Here is a 13,079-nt window from a genome sequence, read left to right as displayed (position 1 = left end):
GTGACCTGTACCTGGTCATTGGCTGTTGACAGACTGGCCAAACATCCATTGCTGTCCTGTTGCTTGCCAGGAGAAATTCGCGTATCTCTTCTTTCTTTGATGTGTTTATCTGTCTTACAAAACAGTTTTATACACACGGAAACCTCACTAATTGATCTGAAAATTCACAATACTGATAATAAGGAGTCAACTTCTAATATAAAACGAAAATGTTTTATTATTCTCCTCCTTTTGCTATCAGGCAATGTTCAACCTAACCCAGGCCCCTCTCTGGAAAATATTACTACTCCTGATAAATTCAGAGCGAGATCAGGCCTGGGCATCTTACACCTGAATGTCCGGAGCCTGCTCCCTAAAATAGATACAATTAAGATTTGGGTACAGACAACTGATACTGATATTCTGGTTCTATCTGAGACTTGGCTAAATAAATCAGTCTCAGATAAGGACATCTGTATAAATGGCTATGATGTTTTTCGTTGTGATCGTCCCAAGAAAGGTGGAGGTGTAGCCATATATATAAAAAACAAGTTTCATGCTACTCTCCTCTCGTCTATATCCATTAGTAAACAGTTTGAATTTTTGGCATTAAAACTTGATTTCCAACAGGGACGGTCCATCACAATCATGGGCTGTTATAGGCCTCCTTCAGCGTGCAGTGAAGCCCTAATTTCCTTAAATAACTATGTCTCAGGGTTAAATTCTGGCGAGCTTGTGTTAGTGGGGGATTTAAATCTTGATTGGTTGTCTTCAGCCTCAGATGGTTTGAAATCCATCTGTGACTCGTTAAATCTGAATCAATTAATAGATAGCCCAACACGGCCTAATATCAAATACCCATTAAGATCATCGCTTCTTGATCTCATAATAACAAATGCCCCCCACAAGTATAATAATGTTGGTGTGTTTGGAAACGATCTGAGTGACCACTGTGCCATTGCAGTGGTCAGGAATGCTAAACTCCCTAAAACCAAACCACGTATTCTAGTTAGAAGAGATTTCAAGCTTTTTCATGAGCAGGCTTTTCTGCATGATTTGTCAAAGTTTGAATGGGAGCGGATCTCTCTCTTTGATGATGTCGAGCTGGCCTGGAATTTCTTTCACTCCGAATTTTTGAATCAAATTAATAAACATGCTCCCTTACGTAGGTTTAGAATAAAGGGACGAAACAATCGTTGGTTCTCCTCCGAAATTGGAGACCTTCTCAAAGATAGAGATCTTGCCTGGGTCAGAGCACGCAAAACAAAAGTCGAGGCTGATCGGATCACTTTTCGCCAGCTCCGCAATAAATGTACTGCACTAATTAAGAAGGCTAAATCAGAATTTTACTTATCCGAAACAACCAAAAATTTAAATGACCCAAGAAAATTCTGGAACACTGTAAAATCTGTTTCTGGTGCAATGCCCTCCACTGAATTGCCTAACTTTCTGGTTAAAGATGCAGTAAACCTCACCAACAAATGTGAAATGTTAAATTATTTTAATGAACATTTTATCACTGCCGGGCACTTGTTTGATCTTTCTAACAGTAATTTTAAAAGCACCGTTTTATCTGATGAACCCTCTATAGCGAGTCGTCTCCCTGTTGATTGCTCTTTCCATTTTGAACCTGTGTCTACTTCTGAGGTCCGTAGTGCACTAAAAAACTTGGATTCCAAAAAAACAGCTGGTCCAGATAGCTTGGATCCATTTTTTCTTAAACTGGCTGCCGACTTAATTGCTGAGCCTCTTGCCAGTATTTTTAATCTAAGCCTCAGCACAAACAAACTTCCGAAAGTTTGGAAGTCTGCATTTGTCCTCCCACTTCTAAAAGGAGGTGAACCCTCAATTGTAAATAATTATAGGCCTATCTCTAAATTATGTATTCTGGCCAAAATTTTTGAAAAATTGGTCTGTGATCAATTGAAGGATTTCTTGGAACTGAAGAATATACTAAATCCTCTTCAGTCTGGTTTTAGAAAGCAGCATAGCACTGTTACTACTGCTCTGAAAGTTTTAAATGATGTGTTTGAGGCTTTGGATTCGAAAAAGTTTTGTGTGGCTTTGTTCATTGACCTGTCTAAGGCATTTGATACTGTGGACCATGATCTCCTATTGCAAATTTTATTGAAAAATGGTATCTCCAAGCAGGCTGCTTCTTGGTTTGCTGATTATCTGGGAAACAGAACACAATGTGTTCAGATGGCCGGAGTTAGTTCCTCCTTTCTTAAGGTCACAAAAGGTGTACCGCAAGGCTCAGTCTTAGGACCCATCCTTTTTACAATTTACATAAATAATCTGTGTGCCAACATATCAAATGCCTCATATCATCTCTATGCGGATGATACTGTTATTTACTGTTGTTCACATGCCATTGCTCAGGCTTTTGAATTTCTGCAATCTGCCTTTAATACAGTGCAGACTCGTCTGGAAAAATTGAAACTGGTTTTAAATGCTGATAAATCAAAACTAATGATCTTTGCAAATTCATCTACTCCGTTGGAAAATATTCCGTCAATCAAAACTGTCCGGGGTGAAACTCTTGAGCTGGTCACCAATTATAAGTATCTGGGCTTCACCATTGATGAAGAACTGTCCTTCAAACTGCACGTGAAAAAATTGATTTCAAAATTAAGGGTGAAGCTAGGTTTCTTTTACAGAAACAAATCATGTTTTTCCCTCAGGGCTCGGAAGCTTCTGGTCTCAGCCACCTTCTTGTCTGTACTTGACTATGGCGATGTTGTATACATGTCAGCTTCAGGCACCTGCCTACAATCTTTAACTCCTGTGTACCACTGTGCCCTGAGATTCATCACTGGCTGTAGCCGCCTCACCCACCATTGTGAACTCTACGCTAAAGCTGGCATGCCCTCCCTTACTGTAAGACGTCATACGCACTGGATGACCATGATCTATAAGGCTCTTCTTGGCCTGCTTCCCATATATCTATGCACTTTCCTTAAGAGATCTGGTAGCCGTTATGACCTCAGATCTAATGATATTGTGCACCTTTCTGTCCCTCGTGTCCGGACTGAAAAAGGTAAAAAAGCTTTTAGTTTCTCTGCCCCCTCTGCTTGGAATACCCTTCAATCTGAGCTGAAACTATCAGAACTTATTCCTTTGGGAGCATTTCGCACAACTCTCAAAAAACGTCAATGTAAATCTTTTGCACAGTGCTCATGTTCCTAATTTGCTACTGTATTTATCACTGCTGCACTTTATACTGCTTATTTATACTACCTATTTATACCGCCTATTCATTCGCACTTTAGTACTTTTTAATATGTTGGACTTTTCGCTGCCTGTTTATTGTTCGTCTGTCTTGTAACTTTTGACGTGTGCTGCTGCCTTCTTGGCCAGGTCACCCTTGTAAAAGAGGTCTCGATCTCAACGGGTTTTTTATCTGGTTAAATAAAGGTTAAATAAATAAATGGCAAGAAATGTAATCACATTAATATAATGCGGTCTGCACAGTATATGATGCAGCCTGCTAGCTTAACAGCTAAGCTAAGCCTAGGGCCGCTCTTAGCCTAGCTTAGCTCCCAGCGCGCCTGCCTCATTTCTGCTTCTTCTCACATCGCTGCCTTTGTCTCCTCTCTGCTGGGCTGTTGATCCCTGTGCACTCCGCTGAGCAAGTAATCTCTGCCAGGATAGAGCTGAACATGCCATGGTAACAGTCTATTAAATGCAGAATCTTAGTTAGTGTATGGGCCTTTTTTGTAGTTTGCACCCACCGACTTGAACGCCCTGATACAGGCATGCTGCGTTCTTCCAATGAACGGCGCCTGGCTCTGCCACCTATTCATTTAAGGCGATCCAAACTCTTCGCGTTTGTTGTTCCCTGTTGTGAAACGCACTACCAGTTCCTACCAGAGCAGGGGGCATCCTTCTCTACCTTTAAAAAACTCCTGAAGACCCAGCTCTTCAGAGAGCATCTTCTCTCCTAGCACCACACGACAATTCTACTCCTTAAAGAATCGTCACTGGTACTTATTGCTGCACTAATGAACCTATCGCACTATACCTTGATTGTTCCCCTTTTCTGTAAGTCGCTTTGGATAAATAAAATAAAAGCCTCCTGCCTGCCTGTCTGCTAAATGACTAAATGTAAATGTAGTTTCAGATGTAGACCTAAACTAAAGCTGCTAACTGCTGTACAGCTAACAGTGTATCTGTGCCTACTTATTCGGCATCTCTCAGGGCAGACTGGATGCTACAGTGACTCAAAGTGGTATTACAAGACAGGACAGACCAGGGCTAGCTGGTTAGCATGCTAAGTTCTATAGATATCTCTGCAACACAGCACATAGACGTCTTTGACATAACATTAAAAATGTCACTTCTTCACATACTGTTGATAATGTAACATTTTTTAACAAAACATTCCATATCTTACAATGAGCACCTTTAATTTATGACCTTTCACAACTCATTCAAACATGATGGAGACATTCTTGCACCCAGATGAATGAACTAAAATCTCTCTTTCTGTCACCTTTGTGTCATGTTTTCTTTCAGACATGAGAGATCGTCTGACGCACCTCCATCAGGTGCAGACGGACTCTGAGGGCTTCAGCACAGTGGAGCTGGACAACTGGTCTGAGCACGAGGCAGCGGCAGCTTCACATGTGGACCAGGACCTGGATGGTGTCCTGCAGGAGGCCCAACAGATACGTCTGGACATCCAGCAGATCCAGAATGACATCAGTGACCTGAGAGATGTGAACTACCAGGCCTTAAACAAGACCTCATACCCCACAGCGATAAAGCGGGACTCCAATGCAATCGGGGCAGATGTTAAAAGCAGAGGAGAGGCCGTGCTGCAGCGGCTGCACACGATGAATGCTCTCAGAGAGGAGTTGGAGGTCCAGCGTGGCAGCTCTGACCCTACAGCACGCATCGCTCGAACACAGTACCAGTGTCTCAGCAATGCTCTGCGGGAGGTGATGTTCAGCTACAATGACACAGAGATGAACCACAAGGACGCCTGTAAACGGCAGATCCAGAGGCAGATGGAGGTGGTGGGCAGGGAGGTCAGCGAGGAGGATCTGGAGGAGATGATGGAGAGCGGGGAGTTGAACGTGTTCAGTGCACAGGTGGAGGGCAAAACGGCTCGCTCGGCTTTCCTGCAGATCGAGAGCCGACACAAGGAGCTGCAGGAGCTGCAGAAGAGGATCGAGGGGATCCAGGAGCTGTTTCTGGACGTGGCTATGCTCGTCGAGGAGCAGGGGGTAGCCTTCGACAACATCCAGAAAAACGTCCAAAATACTGACGTGATGGTTCAGGAAGCCACGTTCCAGCTGGAGCGAGCAACCGCATCTGACAAAAACAACCCCTTCAAGAAGATGTTTTGTGGCTGCTTTCCATGTTTTTTCAATTAGATCTGGTGAGGGCCACAGGCTCTGGATCCAGTCCACTAAAAGTAAACTAAAGGAGCAACACATTAACACATTATTATCAATCATCAGTTCTTTAAGAAACAATCTCACCACCAATAACTTTGATCAACTTCATGACAGCTGAGGCTCCATCTGCTGATGAAGGTCATATGATTATGATCAAAACCAGTGGTGGAAATGACTTAGTACATTCACTGGAGTACAAATATGAAAGACTTGGATTCTACTTCAGTGTTTCCTTTCAGACTGCTTCATACTTCTCCTCCCCTTATATTCAGAGGGAAATATACAGTATATTATTATATACTTTAACACCAGAAGGCCTACAATTATTTGACAGTTGGAGTTAAGTCAGTTGTCAACTGTTGTTGTATTTTATGTTCCGGTAACAAGATATGTGCAATCTAACAAAATTACTGAAGTAATAAAAATAAATAAATAAATGCTTGAATAAATACAGGAATAAATAAATAAATTAATGCATTTAGAACGATATTCAGGAATAAATGTTTATCTAAAGATAAGTATAGAAAAGTAATTAAATAAATATTAATTAATACATTCATAAATAAATTCAGGAATAAATAAATAAATGTATATCTAAAGAGAGGAATAAATAAATTGATGCATTTATAAATATATTCAGGAATAATTACATAAATAAAAATATATGTAAGGACAGAAATAAATATGGAAATTAATTAATGCATTTATAAATGTATTTAGGAATACGTCAGTAAATGTTTAAATGGATGCAGGAATACATAATTTAGGAAATAAATAAATATGTTTATAAATTAAAAAATAAAAACACAAATCAATTGATATATATGGACAGAAATTAATCCATTAGTATGGAAATTAATACATTTAAGGATAAATAAGTGTTACAATAGATATGGAAATAAATAGATAAATGCATAAATAAATAAATAAATGCATAAATAAATAAATAAAAGTATATAATTAAACAGGACATTCATAAATAAATATCCTAAATATATTTTTACAATTTTACAAAAATATATGTTTTTTGTATTCTGTATGGTAATGAGGTGAGAGGTCATTTATTTGTTTATTTATAAATTTCTTTATTTCAGGATGTATTTTATATTTACAGGATATTATTTTATTTTATTTAGTTCTGCTTTTATTTATTCCTGTATTTATGTTTGAAACAGCTACATATCTATTTATTTATTTAAACTTTCTTTCGGTTGTCATTCCGACCATAAATGTGTGAATAGAGAAAGCAATAATCGAGCCCAAGATGCGTGTGATGGATCGCCTCCTTCCTGGACCCTTGACGTGTGAAGTGTGTGTGAAATGTGTCTGTGGGGGGAAGAAGGCGTGATCTTCCGCATTGGTACCTGCAGGCTGCAGGCTGTCAGTGTGTCAGTGTGATGTCTGTGGGAGAACAGAAAACACTAAAGACACTTGACTACTTTACATGTTGAAATTTAGACATATAACGGAGAGAAAAAGAGGAAATGAGTCTTTCCGTGGTCGCCTCTTCTGCTTTAGAGACTTTAATAGAGTAGGAGGAGAACGCAGTCAGGTATGTGTGCTCTGTGTTTTATTGTGTCGATGAGAAAAATGTACCAAAATAATCGATTCATAACTTCTTAAAGGCGTATTTCTATAACAGCGTGTTGTTGTTGTCAACTTATTTTCACTCGTGAGTTTCACCGTTAATGCAAGCGGTGCTGTAAGGTTTGTGAATGTGCATTGTTTCCTTGTAAAACTTTTCCCCCCGTTTTTCTTTTTACATTATAACACTAAAGTGACAGTTTGTCTCAGTCGGAAATAACTGAGTCTGAACGACGCTGTAATTTGAAAAAAAAAAAAGTGTCACAGCTGAGGAAGTAACAGTCTCCTCCCGTGGAGTTTAACACTGATCTACCATCAGAGAGTACATCTAAGATATTAATGAATCATTACGCTACTCATTTTGTTTTCTTTTTAAAATATTTTTAAAAATCTCTTAATTGCATTTCCAAGTTATATAGCAAAAACTATTAGAAAATAACTCAGTGTAGTGCACAGAATATTTCTGCACTCTAAAAACCCTACAAACAACACTATATATAAATGCAAAATTGTAAACCGTATAGTATAGGAAGGAAGACATTACTCATACTCATAGACGATATAGATCATTCACAATTTTCTCAAGGGGAAAATGTATACATACAGTACAGGCCAAAAGTTTGGACACACCTTCTTATTCAATGCGTTTCCTTTATTTTCATGACTATTGACATTTAAATTCATCAAAACTATTAATGAACACATGTGGAATTATGTACTTAACAAAAAAGTGTGAAATAACTGAAAACATGTCTTATATTCTAGTAAGCAAAGGGTGGCTACTTTGAGGAATCTAAAATACAAGACATGTTTTCAGTTATTTCACACTTTTTTTGTTAAGTACATAATTCCATATGTGTTCATTCATAGTTTTGATGCCTTCAGTGAGAATTAAGAAAAACGCATTGAATGAGAAGGTGTGTGTCCAAACTTTTGGCCTGTACTGTATATAACTAAAGATGTCCATATTTTCCTAAATGTATCACCTTTTTTTCTGGTGTGGTAAAATCGATTTACTGTAAATGTAACATGATTTCCTTTAACCATCCAACATGAGAAGGTGGATTTAATTTGTCAGTGATGGAAAAAATATTTAGGCCTTTTACTGTAAAACTCTGTAAAAAAAAAAATAGAGGAAGTATTATGCTAAGTGAAATGTACTTAAAGTATCAAAAGTAAACATTCGATTTGCAGGATAATTTAGCCTGTGACTGATTATTTATAATATTAATATTAATATTTTATGTTTGTAGATTATTGATATATAATGAATTAGTATATTTCTACTGATCTGCTTCATTGAGGAGCTAGTTTTAACTATTTACTGTTAGTTTAGTTCAGTGGTTCCCAACCTGGGGGTTGGGCCCCTCCAATGGGTCACAAATGAAATCTTAGGGGTCCTGAGATGACGTAGGAAAGAATAAGAAAACCCCCACAAACTTGTATTTATTTTTTTGACATTTCAATAATTAGATTTTTTTTGGGTTATGGGCTGGACTGTTTCTTAATATTTACATTAAAATAATCTTTTCAATAGTATGTCAATTATTGAGTGGTTCTTGTAGGTGGATTTTGTTAATTTGGACAGAGCCAGGCTAGCTGTTTCCCTGTTTCCAGTCTGTATGCTAAGCTAAGCTAACACCAGACAGATATGTGGGCTTCTCATCTAACAAATTTCCTAGAATGTCAATTTGTCTCAAGACTATTTAGAGGTCAAAGGTCACTAAAGGCTCCTGACTCCTCTATGCAGGTGAGATGAAGGACCGACTGACTGAGCTGCAGACCATCAAGCCTGCAGGGAATGAGCCCGGGCCTGAGGAGAACCTCACCACAGAGGATGAGGATCTGGAGCAGCACGCCATCGTGTTTGAGGGCGAGGACGTGTTGGGCGGTCTCTACAAAGAGGCCCAGTCCATGAGGAAGGAGATGCTGCTGCTCAAACTGGACGTGAAGCGCCTCGGGAAGCAGAACACCAGGTTCCTCACGTCCGTCCGGAGGTTCAGCAGCATCAAACGGGACTCCAACGCTCTCGGGCGGGACATCAAGGCCAGAGGGGAGGCCGTTTACGCTCGGCTGCAGAAGCTGGGGAAGCTGAGCAAAGATATGGATGAGGAGCACGGGCCGACATCGGCTGTGGCTCGCATGGTGCGTTCACAGTTTATCTCTCTAACCAACGGCTTCCACGAAGCCATGTCTGAGTTCAACGAGGCCGAGATGGTCCAGAGGGAGAACTGCAAGACCCGCATCCAGAGGCAAGCGGAGATCATGGGCAAGGAGGTGAGCAGGGAGCAGATTGACGAGATGATCGAGACGGGCAAGTGGAACGTCTTCTCGGATAATCTCCTCCTGGAGGGGAGAACTGCCAGATCCGCTCTCAACGAGATCGAGAACCGGCACAAGGAGCTTCTGGAGCTGGAGGGCCGCATCAAGGACATCCACGAGCTGTTCTTCCAGATGGCCCAGCTGGTGGAGGAGCAGGGCTGCATGCTGGACAACATCGAAGCAAATTTAGATGCGACTCAGGACTATGTCGCCAAAGCTCAAATTCACATCAAGAAGGCTGTGAAGTACAAGAAAAGCAACCCATGCAAGAGACTGTTCTGTTGTTGTTTCCCCTGCTGCAGATGAGACGTCATCAGTGTCCTCAATGTCATGAGAATATCGAGATTAGATTCAAATCGGCTTTCAGAGCTGCGGGTAATATATTGCTTTGGTTTTATGTATTTATTCCTCTCAAATTAAGCACTGACTTCATTCTTAAGCAGCAGTAGTGTCCTAATTTCATGCTCTTATGTAGTTTGAGGTGGCCTGAGAAGAGGCCTTCAAACCACACACACATATGCAAATGTATACAGTGAGATATGGGTGTTAACATTTCCTGGTTGTTACTATTAACAGCCCGTGCAAGATTACTGTGCAATAATTCAGTTCATTACTCTCAGCTTCGTCCTTCGACTTTCAGGTTTAAACTTTGTAATGATATATGAGATTTTAAAGCTGGGGTAGGCTTCTTTCTTTGCATTACTGGGCAGAAATTCAATAATAACCTTTAAGCATATAATAATCTTCAAAAACTAGACTTCTACACGTTAAACGCTTTAAAATAAAACTAGCTTGTGATGGGAGGCTTTGACCAATCACAGGTCATTTCAGAGAGAGGGGACTTTCCTATTGGCTGTTCTACAAAAGCAGATGTGCGTGCACATTTCTTCAGATGGTGAAAGACTGATTCAACAGTGGAAAATCCAGCAGAAAAATTTCTGTTCCACTATTGAGAACAACAGTCTACAATGCAAAACGGAACAGGTTTGTACAGAAAACAGGACAGAAATTCTCATAAAATTGCTGTTATGATATAGTTATATAATAGCATCGGGATGACTGAAATAAATGACTAGTCCTCGTTCAGGGTACTGTATAAAGAGCATGCATATACCTGTGCTCTTCTTTGGGAGGGGCTTATGAAGTTTGCTGCAGGAGGAGGGCTATATTTTCAAATTCTGGCATTTTCGAGAAACTGGCTACCCCAGCTTTAAGTAGTGTAAATAAATATATACAGGCTAGTTAAGATTGTATCTATTCTGTAAACTGAAACTTGAAGTAGGCGCATTTCTTATAACAGCCGTTGCTTAACAAGTCTGAAGAAACACAGTGCACACAGCACGGCCTCTGATTGTGGTTAGCTTGGTAAGGCAAGATAGATTTGTGTGGATTACGCAACATGTCAGCCACCCCCATGTATAGTTATCGGCAGCTTATGGGCCGAGGCTTCGTGTTTCTTAAGATCTATTGCTTCACATGAGAGAAAAGTCTCCCTGTATTGCCTTAACTGTTTTGACATTAAACAGTCATCTTCAAACCTGTGCTGTCCTGTAGCTTCACTGGTTATCACTGCAAGTCATTTGCATCACAGAGCAGGTTTTTGTTTCACACAAAAGGGCGCCGGGATTTATGTGCACATGGGTGTTTGCGCTGTAGTCAATAGAGAATGGGAAACTAATCTAAGCAGAGTACTCTCTGTTTGCACAGCAGGCCTTTCTCTTTGTCCTTTGAGTGTAATGATAGTCAAATTAAAGGCAGCTTTATTTTCCTGTGTGCAGCAGTCCATCACTCACTGGGGGATCCCCAGTTCCCACCAGTCACACTGAAGCGGACTGAGACCATCACATGAGACACCAGTGGGAGTTTTAAGAGTCACTGCTCTGCTGCTCTGTGTTGAAATGGGTTTCAGTAATGATTGCACTTCCTCAGCAGCGCCGTGTGGTTAGTGGAGGGTATTTACCGACAGCGTGACTTTGCACTCTGGCGTCATACGTTGACTCAGGTGGACTTACCTGTCCGGACCATTGACTGTGTATGATAAAACCCGACATAATCATGCTTGTGTGCTATTCCCGATCTGACGGTTATTTTTCATCATAGGGAGACGTACCAGGATGGCCGAGTGGTTAAGGCGTTGGACTTAAGATCCAATGGACATATGTCCTCGTGGGTTCGAACCCCACTCCTGGTAGAAAACGGTAATTTAGTTAATTATAAACAATAAGAGAAAATATTAAAATTAGACCATCGATATAAACAGGGGGATTTATTGTGAGGTGCAATTCAGTGGAAAGTCCTAACTGTAGTCATGCTGAATTTCTGTCAACGAGGCAAGATGGGACAAATGAAGTTTTATGGGCTCTTAACTATAGGCAGCGTTATACAAATGTCGTTTACAAGATTCAACAAAGCGCTGCCTGCAGAACTGTAGCATGATGTTTTTCTCTTTCTGGTGATGAACTACTGCAGCTGAAAACACAAGGCTATACAGCACCAAAATTGTTGTAGGAGGTTGCATTGTATTAAGTGTTTGGCTAAAATCAAACTATTTTCAAAACACTCTTTAATTAATATGGGAAACAATTTTGGGTGACGACTTTATGCATTCAGGCTAAATGGGACAAAGAAAGGCTAAAATGGGATTTTTTTTCCAGGTAAAAAAACACCACGACTTACTATTAAGTGGCAGTTTGTCATTTCGCAAACATTTGGGGTATTTCTCCCACTCACTAAAAGAAAAATATAACGTAAATTTTACGTGGCAGTGTCCCAGATGATTTGAAAGCACCCTTGGCGTTTAATGCGTGAGTAATTATTTATTCTGTAGGCTATAATTCTACATTTCTGTGTTTTATCTACACACTGCCGGGCATTTACGTGTAGCCCAGTAGCATCTGCTTTGTGACTCTAAAAGTTGCTAATAGACTTTTTTTCACGGCAGACATTTTGACAAGAGCACAGATGTATCTAATGATATTAATGAAAGCTGCATTCAAGCTGTTATTGTGATGCTGACTCACTAGAGAAGCTTACTGGGACTCCTAGTGGAACTGAGCCATCGTTCATGTTATCAGCTGTGCTTTTTCTGCCAAAAAATACCTATTATTCCCACATGTTCCTCGTAATTAAACACACACCTGCAGCCAATCAACAAAGCCACGGAGGTTCAGACACCAAGAGGGGAAACACCTTCAGCTGATAAACTGTAAGTAGCTCATGGATTTGTGTTTCCTTTTGTAAAGGAGATTTTTTAGGTAAATACATGAAGCACACTTCACCTCGTATTTTAGCGTTAAATCAGTATTTGAACGCATAATCTGGACAAATGTAGCTCAACCACAAATATTTAAAAACTGCAGTCTATCTCTTCTGTGCTGATTGGCAGGCTCATTAACACAAGCTAAGCCAAGATTGCTTAATGTGGTTATTGCTGTCTGACGCAGTAAAAAAAAAAAAAGTATATATATTTTTTATCAGCTGCTATGGTCTAAACAAGAATATTGGACTTGTAAATGCAATTTATGATTAGAAACACTTAAAACATATTTTCTGTGTCACACGAATGAATGCTACGTCTAGGTTCTGCTTAAAAAATACTTTTTGCCTTCATCGTGCACCATGCAATGACTTTACAATGAGATAAAACTAAGTCGCATGCTGATTCATCACAGTGGATGGTGTGCATTGACATTTGTCTGACCTGAATCATTAGATTCATCTGATAAGGTTTAGTTGTGTGCATATGGCGCCATCTAGCTGCACAGTAAAATTCAAGCACATTCAGATTTA

At 40.0% G+C, this 13,079-nt stretch overlaps 2 protein-coding genes and 1 non-coding gene across 3 annotated transcripts; all 3 read left to right on the top strand.

The window, feature by feature from the left end:
* The first annotated feature begins 4,371 nt into the window (after positions 1-4,371).
* Positions 4,372-5,959, top strand: LOC131988715 (syntaxin-11-like). The gene has a single exon (XM_059353933.1). The coding sequence runs from the start codon at positions 4,500-4,502 to the stop codon at positions 5,358-5,360; it is 861 nt and encodes a 286-aa protein (XP_059209916.1). The 5' UTR covers positions 4,372-4,499; the 3' UTR covers positions 5,361-5,959.
* Positions 5,960-6,677: 718 nt separating this feature from the next.
* On the top strand, positions 6,678-10,283 carry stx11a (syntaxin 11a). Its single transcript, XM_059353673.1, has 2 exons — positions 6,678-6,936; positions 8,719-10,283. Exon 2 carries the CDS (start codon positions 8,724-8,726, stop codon positions 9,594-9,596), a length of 873 nt encoding a protein of 290 aa, XP_059209656.1. The 5' UTR covers positions 6,678-6,936; positions 8,719-8,723; the 3' UTR covers positions 9,597-10,283.
* Positions 10,284-11,398: 1,115 nt separating this feature from the next.
* On the top strand, positions 11,399-11,481 carry trnal-uaa (transfer RNA leucine (anticodon UAA)). Its single transcript has one exon. It is a non-coding gene; the product is annotated as a tRNA-Leu (tRNA).
* Positions 11,482-13,079: the final 1,598 nt, after the last annotated feature.

The sequence above is a fragment of the Centropristis striata genome, chromosome 16, assembly GCF_030273125.1.
Source record: "Centropristis striata isolate RG_2023a ecotype Rhode Island chromosome 16, C.striata_1.0, whole genome shotgun sequence".
In the NCBI taxonomy this organism is placed as follows: domain Eukaryota; kingdom Metazoa; phylum Chordata; class Actinopteri; order Perciformes; family Serranidae; genus Centropristis; species Centropristis striata.
Note: the sequence above shows the minus strand (reverse complement) of the source record. Positions and strands in the feature narration are given on the sequence as shown.